The sequence below is a fragment of the Cornus florida genome, unplaced genomic scaffold (genome assembly GCF_030987335.1).
Source record: "Cornus florida cultivar Cherokee Brave unplaced genomic scaffold, ASM3098733v1 CherokeeBrave_3.0.0_Hap2_Chr02, whole genome shotgun sequence".
Lineage (NCBI taxonomy): Eukaryota > Viridiplantae > Streptophyta > Magnoliopsida > Cornales > Cornaceae > Cornus > Cornus florida.
The window spans coordinates 16,617,412-16,633,077 of record NW_026775572.1 but is presented as its reverse complement, the minus strand read 5'-3'; the positions used below and the strand labels follow the sequence as shown (position 1 = coordinate 16,633,077).

Here is a 15,666-nt window from a genome sequence, read left to right as displayed (position 1 = left end):
GTTAAATCGAAAGTAATTTTTTTATTTTTTATTTTTAAATTATGATATTTAGACTAACACTCCATGTCAGCAATAATCTTAATTAATTTACTTTGATAAATAAGCCGACTCTCTCAACTTTAGATCATTAATAACCTTAATTATTTTATTTTGATAAATAAAATAAATTAGTCAGTCTAAATATCATGATTTTACCAACAAAAAAAAAATTAAAATCCCCCACCTCCTGTATTTTTAAATCATCTTCTTTTTTGTAATATATTACTCCGTATTACACTTTTAAAAATCTACTTTTCTTAATTAGAAAATTTGGATGGAAGTGAGCCATCTAATAATTTCTCATGTTTAAACTCCAACCGGTGGTATCAAAATGAATGAGTGCAATTGCTAGATAGCAACAAATAAAAAGCACACGTTATGATTAATTTAGATATCTCAATTTTAAAAAATATAAATTACACGAATCTCTCCTATAATTTTTTTTATAATTGCAGAGATCTTTCTTGTGATTTGAAAAATTACTCGAATCTTTCCTAAATATAAAACTATCTTACATGAACCTCCCCTCTTAGTACCGAACTATTAAATGAACTAACAAATCAGTCTAATGTACTTAATTGAGTGGATGACATCAGTAAAATCTGTCATTCATTGGCATTGGCTGTCACAAAAGAGAAGTCTGTGTAGGATAGTTTTATTTTTAAGGATCCGAGTAATTTCTCAAACCATAAAAAAGATCTTATAATTATGACAAATCATAAAAAAAAATCGATATAATTTACCTTTTTAAAAATAGAATACAATTTTTTGAACAATAGAAAAGACGAATTTAGTGCATTCACAGCCTTTTCTTTTCTATTAATAATACTTAATAAAGCAGGCCTAAAAAAAAAAAATTTCAAAAGAGATTAAGATTTTAGATAAGTTCGGTAGAGACTTTATTCTAATGTATGTTATAATTGTTATGACCATACCTACCAAATGCACGTTCAAAGCAGCTTTTCTAAATCAGACATGCGTGCACGTTGTGTGACACTTGTCAAACTAACCACATAATGTGTCCATAATTTTTTTCATTTGGTAAGAGAAATAATGTATAGGAGGAAGACATATATAACATTTTTTGAAAAAAATGTTAAAGAAGTTTTGCATTTAAATTATTATTATTTTGGGTTGAAAAATCACATGTGGATTGAATACATAGTTACCTGAGAATGTCTACACTGACACGTGTCGAAAATAAGAAATCTCAAAATTCATTTTTGTTTTTTCCGGAAGAGAATAAGATTGACAAAGCATGTATTTATACATTCATCATTTTTCATTAATTCATTTGTTTGGGAGTAAAATATCTTTCAACCAACTCTTTCATGTAAACTTTTATTTTTTTTTGACTTTTGACAAATGTCATGAAAATATTTTTTAATGTTTGATTTTTGAAAATGTTTTAAATGAAAATCGAAACTCTCTTACTTAATTTATTGATTACAAAATCTCTCTTATCAATATGTTAGTCTAACTATTTATATTCCAACATTTTCTTAATTAGTCGTTTTTTTAAAGAGTCTGTAAAACATTTTTAAAATTTTTTTATCAATCGTGAAATTTTCACGGAGGAAGTGAATGAGGGAAACTAAAGGCGAATTGGGTCAAACAAGAAGCAATAAGTGGTCCAATAAATTTTTGACACGTGTTCGACTTTTTTGGTTTCTTACCCAAACTCGAATCATATCATACCATCTCTTTTATCTTCCGACGTTTTGTTTGTTTACTCATCGTTCTCTCATTATGTTAGTACCAAATTATTTTTTCAATGGGATTTTAGAAATTAAAAAAATATATATATATAAACTTCTATTTAATTTGTCACTCACAAAACAGTTCTCCAGAAAAGTAAAAAATAAAAATTATTTTCAGAATATTATAAAAAAAAAAGTTATCGAAAACATACATGTTTGAAATGTGTTATGATATATATATTGGTTTTAAATTTGGGTTCATATTATATTTGGGATGGCTGATATTGGTTTAAAATAGTTCATAATATATCATATTTTTTTTGTTCAAATCCATATCGCCAAATCGGTAATACAAGTGTTTTGGTAGGAGGAACTAAAACAAAATTTTGAATTTCCCAAAACAAATTTTCATTATCAAATATGGTTCTCATTTCTACTCAAAATCCTCTTATAATAAAATGGTTATTTTAATATTGATAAAAAATATAACGTTGAAAACATATCACATTCCAAACGGGCCCATACCCCTTTGTTTTTAACTGATTTTTCATAAAATAGTTTTTAAAAACTATCAATCAAGTAAATTTTTGAACAATTTGTAATTTTCAGCTATTAAAAAACAAAAATATGTTATAAAAAAACTGAACCGAGTAGAAAATTTAAAATTAATTTTATGTATTCATCAGAACGAACTGGAAATTTTGTTACTAGAATAAAATTAGAGTTTTCCCTCCAAGAAAAGTTCAATAACTATTAAATTTTATGAAATCTGTTCAATTTTCATAAGGTTCCAAATATATAACATATTTTTTTCATTTGTAATCTCTTCCAAAGTCAATTTTTTTTAAATTTTATAAAAAAGTGGAAAAAAAAATCCACTCAGAAGAAAATTTTGTTTCTGATTCAATTGCTTCAACCACAAGAATCTGATTTTGGACTTTGTATACATAACATGTAGAGCCCATTCATGGACTGGGACACACGTTTTCAGCATAAAGTTTTCATGTGGGCCATATCGTCCACTATTGGGCTCAGTCTTTTTTCGTGGGCCTACAATGGACTTTTGTGTTGACAAATGTCTCAATTGCAGAGGATAAGTTTTCTTTTTACGTAATTGTTTGAAAACTTAGAAGATGCCACATTTATTGCCACCTTTCAAAAAAAAAAAAAAAAAACTTAGAAGATGCCACGTGTGCCCTAGGCCCTAGCCCCCCTATTCACAGGTCAATTGGATGACGTCATACCGATATACTTACTACCACGTCGATCTTCCTTCCTTTTCATGGATTTGATGATCATTATTTTTTTCTAAATTTCGATAAATTAAAAGTTAAGTACTAGAATTTTTCAATATATTATATTGGATTTGTAGATTTTGATTTCGTTTTAAGGGACAATAAATTATCAAATCGGTTGAGTTAAGTAAAAGTTTTAAAATGTTTATCACAAGCATATTCAATAATAAATGTGATTTCATTCATTCAAAATTTTGATTCTGAATTTATTTTGTTAAGTGACACTGGAATTTCTTTGGCTAACCTATTTTAACGTAGGACTCAAATAATTTTATCAAATTCTAACCGTAAGCCGAAAAGTGAGAACTGCTAAAGCTATTCAATGTACTAGATGGGTTCAGGTTCGCTGGATGAGGACTTATTTGACAATCATTTCGAAACATGTTTGGTACCAAATATATATATATATATATATATTTTAATAAAATTTTTAAAAACAAAAATATAAAAACATGTTTGATAAAAAAGTGACGCAATATGGAGAAACAAAATGACTACTTACTGGTGTTTTAGTACACCATTCGCAACATAAAATACAAAACAGAAACGATTTCAAAACAGATCCTAAACTCTGTTTTCTTAATATTTGTTTACTTAGTTGTGTTTATGATTAATTTGGACATCCGGAAAATTGAGAGAAAGAAAACTATGAATAGTGTATGTCTATAATTTTACGGGAACCAAAGGAATAAAAGAAGAAGGAAGAGAGGAGAGAGACTTTTCTATTTGGAGTCTACAAAATCATTTCTTTCCTAAGTTGAAAGAAAAATTCTTATTTTTACATATTTGCCCTTCAAACAACACTCTATCCTTAAACTATAAGATATAAGAGTGTATAGCAAAGTTGGAAACATCATCGATTTGAAAATGTTTTGGTTTCCCCTTTGAAAGTAAGCCAAAATTTCAATTTGGATAATTGATTGAGCAATTCAAAAATACATGAATGTTACCGTTAAAATCGCTTGACCATAATCAAGTAAGACGATTAGTCACAATTGAAAGTGAAAACACATTTGTTAATGTCCAGAGAAAAACAAAAAAATAAAAAATCACACACACACACACAAAAGTGTGTGACAGGAACAATTATGTTCTGAACAAGTAGTTAAATTTTGACGCAGTGTTTCACTACGTACTAACCTGTGAGTAAATTTTCAACAACCAATTTATAGTTGGAGTTTGGTCATGGGCTTGAAATTATGGTGCTGAACTGCAATAAGGTCATGTTTAAATGTTTTGTGCAACTATATATATATATATATATAATTTTATATGTATATGCCATTGACACTTTTAACTAAGAGTGTAGCTTAGCTACGTTTCCCAATTTAACAACTCTCACATTCTATACACTATTTACTCAACCACTTTAGCACCATAATTCAGTCTGGTAGATGAGGGGAATTATATATAGAAAAAAGATTGGATGGGAAAATATGAGGAGAATACTTTTCTTGGATTTGCTTTCTTCAACTTGAAAATTATACCAAAAAACAGAAAGATTCGTGAGAAACAAATAGACACTAGACAGCATAAACAACTTGGAAACTTCTCTTCCTTACTTTTTTCCCCATGTGTTCATTATAGTTTCTTCTCTTTTGCCAACTTTTTTTCTTTTGAGCCAACACCTTAAGAAGGACATTGCTTTATAAAACTTGCCAAACACCAAATTGAGAGCTATGACAATTCATGGGACCACATCAACCTCCATTAGGATAGTTAATGGACAAACAAGGGATTAACATGTATTACAATGCTAATTAGCAATCTTAGCAAGCTGTTGGTTAGTTTTCTGCAATGGGTGAAATGCCTTTTTAACCACACTTTATATGTGGATAACTAACAAGGATGTGTAGGGCATTACCGAGTGTAGTTTTCATCACGGCCGGTTTTGAGATTTCCAAAATTTTGAGAGGTTATGGGTGAATTTTCAAATGCGAGACCCTTTATACATAAGGTTGTAGGCCATGTTTTAAATTTGAGGCATTTCCAAATTGGAGGTCCTAGGCAATCGGCTGGGCCAACCTTAATTTTCATGTTAATTAAGGTTATTGCAAACCATAACCATGGTAGGGATTTAACAATATTGTTATTATGTGAGTAAAGTACCAACCTTCAATCATGTTTGAACTTGAATTTTCACGTTTGATAGCTCGAGCACTCTGAAAGACCATACATATACCTATAGATGAGAACGAATGTTAACGCAACAATAAATTTACTATAGGATCGAGAGTGAAAAACATTCATATGGTTTGCATATAGAGTGTATAACCTTTTATAGGTTCTAAAAAGTCCCTACCATTTAATTTTGGAGCAAACAAAGATTTGAATGCTGAAAAGACTGAAGTGTTCCTCTATAACTGAATAAAAAAATAGGTAAAAAAATAATTAAATGTGAAATGACTAAAATATTCCTCTTTTCTTTGGGTTTTTTTTTTAGTTAGTACTCACACGCCCATATATGCCTCCAATGAGACTTGAACCTCTGATCTTCTTTTGAAAAGTAAGGGTTTAATACTGCTAGGCCACTAGCTCGTTGGTTTTTGGGTTTCTTCATCATCATTGCTGCCACAGGTAATGAAACATCGACGACGACTTGATATATCCGGCATCAGTGGTGTGATATATATATAAGAGCATTATCGGAAGAGATATGGGCGTTTTTAGAATTTTATTTTAATAATGATTTCAAACCATTCTTTGTTCATTTTTCAAAGACTTATATACACAACATAAAGAATAATTTAAAAGGTGTTATTTGCCCAAAATGTAAACATTATTGATTTTTTTTTTTTTCACTTTACCCTTTTTTATATTGTGACATGTAATTCAGGGGTTCGCAACAATAACCAGACTAACCCTTTTTATGTGTCTAAAGATGGATGATACACAATTTAATATTTACTTATTTCGTAAAAAATTTACAAAGGAAGGTTGAAAGTTGAAATGGGCCTTCATAATATGGTTTATGGTTAAATGTGTAGTGGAAGGAGGGGATTATTCCCCAACTTTTGTTAATGATGAAAAAAGTTTGTAGTGAAAAATGTAAACATTATTGATTTTTTTTTTTTTCACTTTACCCTTTTTTATATTGTGACATGTAATTCAGGGGTTCGCAACAATAACCAGACTAACCCTTTTTATGTGTCTAAAGATGGATGATACACAATTTAATATTTACTTATTTCGTAAAAAATTTACAAAGGAAGGTTGAAAGTTGAAATGGGCCTTCATAATATGGTTTATGGTTAAATGTGTAGTGGAAGGAGGGGATTATTCCCCAACTTTTGTTAATGATGAAAAAAGTTTGTAGTGAGAAAAGCAAAAGTAACTTTTTTCTGTTAACAATGAATCTAGACTTTGGCTTTTGGCTTGAACCTTAAAATTGCCATTATGTCAAAGCACACGATTATTTTTAACACATGGATTAAGAAAAATGATATGTCCTCTAAAACGAAGAAATTGCTATGATCAAAACCAAAAAGTTACCTCTCAAAATGAATTAAAAAAAAAAAAAAAAACTAAAAAAGTTATATGCGCGGGTCAAACACATATTTATGTTGATTTAGTTAAATAATTATTAGTGAGTCAATTTCACCTTTTACTGTATTACAATTCTTATTTCGCATAATTACACATACAAAATTTGTAAACCATCAAATACAATACAATATTAGTATTTTTATTTAAACTTGTTACCGAGATAAATTAATCATTATACATAACCGTAGTAAGTGATACTTTTTCAAAAAAAAAAAAAAAAAAACAAAAATTAAAGATAGTAATTTGTCCATGACTTTGCAAATTGAAGGTTATATGCTCAATTTTGACAAGAAATATTGCAGCCTATGTTAAAACTTAAAACCTAGATCACTCACATGGCACTAGAAAGGGACAGAGTAGGGTCCATCTATTTATGGTTTGTCTACCCATTAGTAAAAGTAGACGGAAGGAGAGTGAGGTTAAGTCAAAGATTAGTTTGTGTAAAGGGCCTAACGTGGCTTTTATAAGCTTCTACAATCAAAAGCTGATTTGACTAGTAAAATGAAAGCCAACAAACTCCAATAATCATTAACAAACTCCAAAATATAAATATATATATATATATATATATATATATATATCATAATTTGCTGTTTCATTCTATACTCGACATATAAAGTGGTTTATAATATTTTTTTAAGGCTTCGGTATCGTCACACAGAATCAATAAATTTAGATCGATATTTATTCGAGTTCGTTATATCGTGACCATAAACAATATCACGATCTATAGCATAATTGCAAACCATTATATATATATATATATATATATATATATATATATATAATTGTAATATATACAATTGCAAACCATTTTACAATTGCAAACAATTGTAATATTATAGAGCCAAGAAATTTAATTTCACATAAAAAGGATTTTTAGGTGCTGTTTCTCTCATATATCATGAGACAAACATTCTCCTCCCACCCCCATCATAATTAATGGAAAGCACATAATAATTAATTTTTATTCATATAATTTATGATGGTATTTTTGAAAATGAATGTGAGTTGGAATGGGATAGAGGTGTAGAACTGAGTGCCCTAGATCTTTGTGTAACCTAATCACACTATGAAAAGTTCATATAGATATAATAATACTTGGTTAATATTGAAATCCAATTGTATGCATTGCATTGCCATTGGGATTATCGAATTATAACGTTGTTTACCTAAACATTGTTACATTAACTTTGCTCCTATAATTTAACGAAAAATTTATAATTTATGTATGAAAATCTTGACAGAGACCACAACTACAGTGGCAATTGAAAGAGAATTTATGTTTGCATTTTTACTCGTACCTTTAAACTAAGTTACATAGAGTGTGAGTAGGAGTGAGAGCGTGAAAGTTATAAAATTTAAGTCATACAGAGTTAGAGTAAGAGCGTAAACATATGTAAGAATTTGAGAACCGTATTTAAAAAAATTGTGTGACTTAAATTTCAACATTATATTTTTAATTAAAAAAAAAAATCAAAATATTTATTTGTCTTTTGAAAATGGAAGATATCATCACTCAAATTACAAATATAAATTGGAGTACTGGATACACATTTTTTTTTTTTTTTTTTTTTCAGTGCGAACAAAGCCTCCATAATAAATAATAACAATGTAAAATTGTTGCATAAGATAGACATGAAAAATAAAATAAAAAAATTAGAAAGATAAAACCATTATAAAGAACATTGCTTAATTTGATCATATGTACTAGGAGTATTTTATAATTACCAAAAAATATTTTCTCAAAGGAAATTATATTAATACTTCAACTCAATCTTTAAACATTTCATCATTCAAATAGAGATTAAGTACCTTCTTTAAGAGAAAGATAACGAATTTAATTTAATTATATTGTTTTTCATAGATAAAAATGGAGCGCGGGAATGAAACACCTTTCCTCCTCTTTCTTTCTCTCCTTTCTTTCTCCCCCCTCTTTTCCTTCACTAACCAAAGAAAGTTCTTCCATCCCTCTTTCTTTTGACCCTCTCCATTTTCCTTTCTACCAAACAACCTTCTTTTTTACTAAAAGTAATAAGATATGGTTTAGAAATAAAATTATCATTACCTTATTAAGAGAGAGATTATACGCTACACTATTCTTAATACATTGCAAGTGCCAAACAACCTCCAAGAATAGCAAACAACTTTGATTTTGCAGTGTTTACACGCGCTCAAGACGAGCGTAAAACTATAGTAAAATATTTTATTCGAGAGAGATTTATTGCTACATAATCTGCGGTGATAGAGGAAGAAAATGTACATTCAAATGCGGTCGGAATGAAATTGAAATGCGGGCGGAATGAAGATTCCACCTCAAATGAAATTCATATTAAATTCACGCGTAGTAGTAGTAGTCATGAAATCCGTGTAATCGTCGTCGATAGAGAGAGAAAGAGAGAGAGAGAGAGACACAGTGTGGAGAGAGAGACAGAAAGCTAGAGGGAGAGAGCCACCCTCCGCCTGCGGTCTTCGGTGTTCCCGTCATTTGACGAAGAAGTTATTGACGCCTCAACATTTTGTACACTTCCGCTAAACTGCCGCCAAATGTGGCGGAGTAACCATTGCTAGCTTGTGCCGGTCTTGCTTGTCTTAGGGTTTGAAAATGGTCAATTCGCTTCAAGGTATTGTGAAAGTTTGTTTTCTCCGACTTGTCCCTACTCGATTATTGTATGGTATATAATTGGACTGTCGTGTTAATTTTGTCTTCCATTTTCAGATTCATTTGTTAGTGTTGTAAAGTTACAGAGTTTATTTTTAATTTTTTTATTTAATGTTCTTAGATATGAGCTTCAAGTAAAGTTTATAGGTTTGTGATTCAGGTGGGACTGAACTGATACGGTAGGGGTTTTCAAGGGACATTGTTTGATTATATATTTATATATAGAGTTATATAGTTTTGAGTTGGAGCAAATGGGTGATACAGAGGAAGCTAATACTGATATGATGCAAAGACAGCAATCTTCTTTTGGGACTTCATCTTCGTCGGTCCCTAAAAAACCCATCTCAATTAACCACCTGGATATACCTCAGCTGAATTCGTCGCAAATTCAAGCTCCGATGCGACAATTCTCTCCAAATTTTAGTGTTGATGGCAGTAAGAGGGTCGGTATACCTCCATCACACCCTCAAATCCCTCCTATTTCGCCTTATTCGCAGATCCCGGTAACCCGGCAGGCGAATCAGCAACTGAGTTGGCAGAATTTTAGCCCAGGACCTACCCATTCACGATCCCTGTCTCAGCCTTCATTTTTCTCACTTGATTCCCTGCCCCCCTTAAGCCCATCACCATATAGGGACTCTTCATCTAACACAATTTCTGATAGGGTATCAGCTGATGTATCCATGGAGGATAGAGATACGAACTCACACTCTTTATTACCACCCTCGCCTTTCTCGAGGGTAAATTCCTCGAGGGCAGGGGAGAGTCTCCCTCCTCGCAAGACGCACAGGAGGTCTAATAGTGATATCCCATTTGGATTTTCTACTGTGATGCAATCTTCGCCACCACTCATACCATTAAGGGGTGTGGGTGCTTTGGAAAGGCCTGCGGCGGCTCAGCCAATTCAGTTGGTTAAACGGGAGGCTTGTTGGGATAAAGGTGGTGAGAGCAATGCTGAAGGGATGGGTGAGAGGAAATCTGAGGGTGAAGTTGTGGATGACTTGTTTTCTGCTTATATGAATTTGGACAATATTGATGCATTGAACTCTTCAAGAGTTGATGACAAGCAGTGTAACGAGAACCGTGATGATATGGATAGTAGAGCCAGTGGGACAAAGACAACTGGAGGTGATAGCAGTGATAATGAAGCAACAAGCAGTGTAAATGAAAATGGCAATAGCTTGCAGAGGACAGGGATTAGTTCTTTGACTGAGAAGAGGGAAGGTGTCAAAAGGAATGCAGGGGGAGATATTGCTCCAACCACCAGACACTATAGAAGTGTTTCCATGGATAGTTTTATGGGAAAGATGAACTTTGGTGATGAGTCACCAAAACTGCCACCTTCCCAGACACGCCCTGGACAACTGTCGCCCAGTGATTCTATGGATGGGAACTCAAATACTTTTAGCTTGGAATTTGGGAATGGTGAGTTCAGTGGAGCTGAACTCAAGAAAATTATGGCAAATGAGAAACTTTCTGAGATAGCATTGACTGACCCCAAGCGAGCCAAAAGGTAATGTATTAATTAATCCTGCCGCTTCCCTGTAGTTGGCTATTGTACATCACATTAACTAATCTATCGGTCAATTTTAGGATTCTGGCCAACCGTCAATCAGCTGCACGTTCAAAAGAACGAAAAATGCGATATATTGCAGAGTTGGAACACAAGGTTCAAACACTACAGACAGAAGCAACAACATTGTCAGCACAGCTTACAATGTTACAGGTGGGAATTTGAATTGCTAATAATCTGTTCCAGTTCACTTTTATTTTCAATGTCTTATTGTTTCTTCTTCATGCTTGCATCCAGAGAGATTCTACTGGGCTAACAAACCAGAACAATGAGTTGAAGTTTCGCCTACAAGCCATGGAACAACAGGCACAACTTCGAGATGGTATGATTTTTCTTTTGTTATATGATATGCCTTTTGCTTATATTATAGATTTTGTAATGTGCAATAGTGTTGAAACTTGGTTGTGTGGAAAACTAGAGACTGGCACATGTACTCATTTTGCTACTACGTAAGCATATTATGTTGAATGGTGCATGTGGCTATTAATGCACAAAATTATAAGTCACAGACAATTTATTCTGTGTATTCTAAATAAAATAAAAATGGGTTTCTTTGGTAGGTTGTAGTGTGCTATGTAAGTTGGGGCTAATAAGAGGAGCTAATTTTCCAATAAGTGTTTTTATTGTTATATGTATATAATGACACTTGATGAATTGGGAAAAGAATCTTAGCTTTCAAACATTGATTCAATTATTGATGATGAAATATTGTAACGACCCACTCCACCACATGATATGATATTGTCCACTTTGGGCCTGAACCCATACGGTTTTGCTCTTGAGCTTTATCCCAAAAGGCTTCATACCAATTGGAGTGACATACCTACATATAAGCACTTCACCTTTCCATTTTTCAGGCGATGTGGGATTGTGTACTCGTAGCTCGCCAGTGTGATAGCATGTCAGTATCTCGCACTCGCCCACGGCACATCCGCCCACATGATCATCACAGTCCACCCCCCTTGGAGGCCCGACGTCCCCATCGGCATACTTCCGGCTGGGTCAGGCTCTGATACCATTTGTAACGACCCATTCCACCACATGGTATGATATTGTCCGCTTTGGGCCTGAACTCGCACGGTTTTGCTCTTGGGCTTTACCCCAAAAAGCTTCATACCAATTGGAGTGATACACTTACATATAAGCACTTCATCTTTCCTTTACCCAGGCGATGTAGGATTGTGCACCTATAGCTCGCTAGTGTGGTAGCCTAACAGTGTCTTGCACTCGCCCATGGCACACCCACCCACCCACAAGGTCATCACAATTCACCCCCTTTGGGTCAGGCTCTGATACCATTTTGTAACGATCCACTCCACCACATGGTCTGATATTGTCCGCTTTGGGCCTGAACCTGCACAGTTTTGCTCTTGGGTTTTATCCCAAAATGCCTCATACCAATTGGAGTGACACACTTACATATAAGCACTTCACCTTTCAATTTCCCAGGCGATGTGGGATTGTGCACCCTTAGCTCGCCAGCCCACGGCACACTCTCCCACAAGGTAGGCTTTATCCCAAAAGGTCTCATACTAATTGAAGTGACACACCTATATATAAGCACTTCATTTTTTCCTTTTTCAGGCGATCTGGGATTGTGTACCCGTAGCTCGCCAGTATGGTAGCTTCGGCACACTTCCGACTGGGTCAGGCTTTGATACTATTTCTAACGACCCACTTCATCACATGGTATGATATTGTCCGCTTTGGATCTGAGCCCGCACGGTTTTACTCTTGGGCTTTACCCCAAAAGGCCACATACCAATTGAAGTGACACACCTACATATAAGCACTTCACCTTTCCCATTCCCAGGCGATGTGGGATTGTACACCTGTAACTCGCTAGTGTGGTGACTTGTCAGTGTCTCGCACCCGCCCACGGCACACTCGCCCACAAGATCATCACAAATATCCACCTTGGCAATTAGATGGGCAAAAAAATAGATTTCTTTAGGCTCGATGCTTAAAAGAAAAAGCAATAGTTATATTTTTATTCTTGAGTACAATAGATGTTGTACTTCAGTACTTTTTCTGATCGCCTCTTTGCGAGGTGGTTAAAAGAATGAAAGAAGTGCAGCATGTGTATATTATATCACAGAACTTTCCGAGCTGATTCATCTGTACTGTGAAACTCAATCAGGTTGTGTTGTCTGACAATGATTGTTGTCATGTGTTATTAGCATCCTTTAACAAAGAAACTGCCATGTCATAGATATTTGAATTATACAAACTTACCAAAAGAAATTTTTAACAAAAAAATTTGTTTGAACTTTGAACTATATCAATTACACAAATGCTGTTATTTTAATAAACGAAAAGTGCGTGTCCCAGCTCACTTTCAAATTTACTAAAATGCCGTGTCAGAGATATTTGAATTGATGTAGTTCGCTTTTATGTTTCTGGACAATAACTCACAAGTGATGTAGTTTTTATTTATTTATTATTATTATTATTATTTTTTGATAAGTAACAATAACTGATGTATCCATGTTGAATGAGTAATCTGTCTCTCTCTCAGTTTGTGTGCACTGAAATTTGAGTTATGAAGTATTTGATGGCTGAGAATCCTTAGATTGATTGGATTTCTTCATGTATGTAGAAAAAAATGCAACATTTCTGGAGTGGGTTTTTCATCACTCTCTGTAGTAGCAGCAAGACAATTTGGGTAATAATTGAAAAATGTTAATTATCCAAATAAATATAAATTATTAAAAAATGCTGAAACTGAAGGAAACTACAAGTTTTTCCCTTGTGCACAAGCTGGTTGGAAGTCTGATGTAACATTAGGTCTATTTGTTAATGCTTTTTCTATTTTGGGCTGGTAGGTATCTGTATTCTGTAGTGACGGTATTCCTTTTTGAATAACAGTTTATATACTTTTGCTAATTACTGTTTCTTTACTATTTCGTCTTGCAATTTGTACAAAACTCTTATTGATAGAGCTTTCTGCATGCTTAATCTTGATGATAATGACAGCTCTAAATGAGGCATTAAGTGCCGAGGTTCAACGGTTGAAACTTGCTACTGCTGAGCTGAGTGGAGAGTCTTCAAAGTTTCAGCAGCTTTCCATCAACTCTCAGATGTTCCACCAGCAGCAGCCTACCCAAAACATGTTGCAACAGCAGCAGTCACAGCCACAGCAACTGCAGCAGAATGGCGGCACAATCACAAAACATGAATCAAACCAGTAGGTTTGCGGAGGATGAAATGGTGTAGAAGCTTGGGTTGCCTCTTTATTTATTTTGTCGTCTATTTTTCCTTAATATTCAGCAATAGTTTATTCAATGCATTCATTCATTAGTTTTGCATCTACAACAAAACATAGTAAGGTGTCGTAATTATAAATTCAACCTTTCTTGCATGTCCACCTCCAACTGTTCATTTAGGTCATGTACAAGCCCTATATCTATAGCTTTTGTTTCTGTACTAAAATATGATGTTGGATTGAAGATCTTTTGGATGTATTTTGTTGTGAAGGAGAGTTAAACCTGAACTCTTCTTCAGATTGGTTATTTTATGATTCTGTGTTACTTTTTTTGGTCGGATTTATTTCTTTTCCAAATGTAAACAATAATGGTGGATGTTTGATGTTTCTAGATATGAATTGAGTTAAGATTACATGTTTCTGTCTGTCTATCATTGCAATGGAACGTGTAATTGAACTTGTAGCATCTGACATATATATGTAAAGATTGGTTATTGAACTTGTATGTTGCAAATTTAGTTGTACTTGTGTTTCCCTGAAGATGGTGGAAGCATATAAGCCTTGTGTAACTGGTGAAATGTCTCCATGGTCACATGGGGAGAGAATGGTTTTGAGAGCTTTCTTAGCACGGCTTTGCCAGTCGACGCTCGTGCTCATCCACATTCACAGTTTGGCTAGATTGTGTCCCATAAAAACTGCAGCATCATGTTGGCTTTTTGTTAGAACCATGCTCAATAATAGTTTCTGGACTGCAGCTTTCTTTCTCCCTCACCCTCCCCCGGCCCTCGCCCTCATTCCCTTCAATTCTTGTAGCCGTTGTGCCACCCACGGTGGCATGCATGGCCAGTTTTGGATGCTTGAATCTCCATGAAAATCTTCTTTGTGACCGACTGAAAGTCATACAATACAAAGGCAAATCTATAGCCACCATCTCAATTCACAACTCTTGTTGAAGGCAATGGCGTTCAAGAGTGATTGTATATTCCCAAGAAACATCATCTGTTTGGGGGCAAATTGACTTCTTGTGAAGCCAAGTAAACCCAAGATAGAAAATTGCAAAGGTCTTAGCCATTCGGAATTATTTAAAAAAAAAAAAAAAACTGTTATATGAGATTTAAAAGCAAAATAGTTAACATATATCTATCTAATCTTTCTTACAATTATACATTGTTTTCACATATATATATATTTTTATGTATATATACATTATTTAATGTACGAGTAATGGTTCTCAAATTGACAATGTAGACCAAAATTGATCAATAAACAGTTTCTTACAAGTCTTGGTAACTTTGCTTTTGCATTGATATATAAATCAAATTTTACATAACATAATTTTCATTTCAAGAAGAACAGAAGCTGTGGCATATTTCAAGTGTGTCCCAACTTCCAAGATTTATTTGACTAAGTTTTCTTAGAACATTTTTTTAGAATATGTTGCTACTTTTTAACGATTGAAAATTAAAATTTTATAAAAAATCGTAAGTACTACATATATAATTTTGAATTTTTTTTGAAAATAATATTTATATTTATTTTATTTTTGAGAGCTGTTAATTTTCCTGAGTCGACTTCCAAGATTTTGTTATTTTGTATATTTTAGGATTGATGATTATGCTTAAAACTGCTGTGATTGAATATGATTC

The 15,666-nt window shown here is 33.3% G+C and overlaps 1 protein-coding gene across 2 annotated transcripts; it reads left to right on the top strand.

Annotated features, from left to right (window-relative positions):
• Positions 1-8,945: 8,945 nt before the first annotated feature.
• Positions 8,946-14,445, top strand: LOC132293921 (bZIP transcription factor 29). Of its 2 annotated transcripts, none has more exons than XM_059791578.1 (5): positions 8,946-9,204; positions 9,403-10,755; positions 10,836-10,968; positions 11,053-11,137; positions 13,792-14,445. In XM_059791578.1, the coding sequence occupies exons 2-5, from the start codon at positions 9,494-9,496 to the stop codon at positions 14,004-14,006; spliced, it is 1,695 nt and encodes a 564-aa protein (XP_059647561.1). In that variant the 5' UTR covers positions 8,946-9,204; positions 9,403-9,493; the 3' UTR covers positions 14,007-14,445. The 2 variants fall into 2 exon arrangements, with proteins under 2 accessions (XP_059647561.1, XP_059647562.1); XM_059791579.1 differs by having other exon boundaries at positions 9,390-10,755.
• Positions 14,446-15,666: the final 1,221 nt, after the last annotated feature.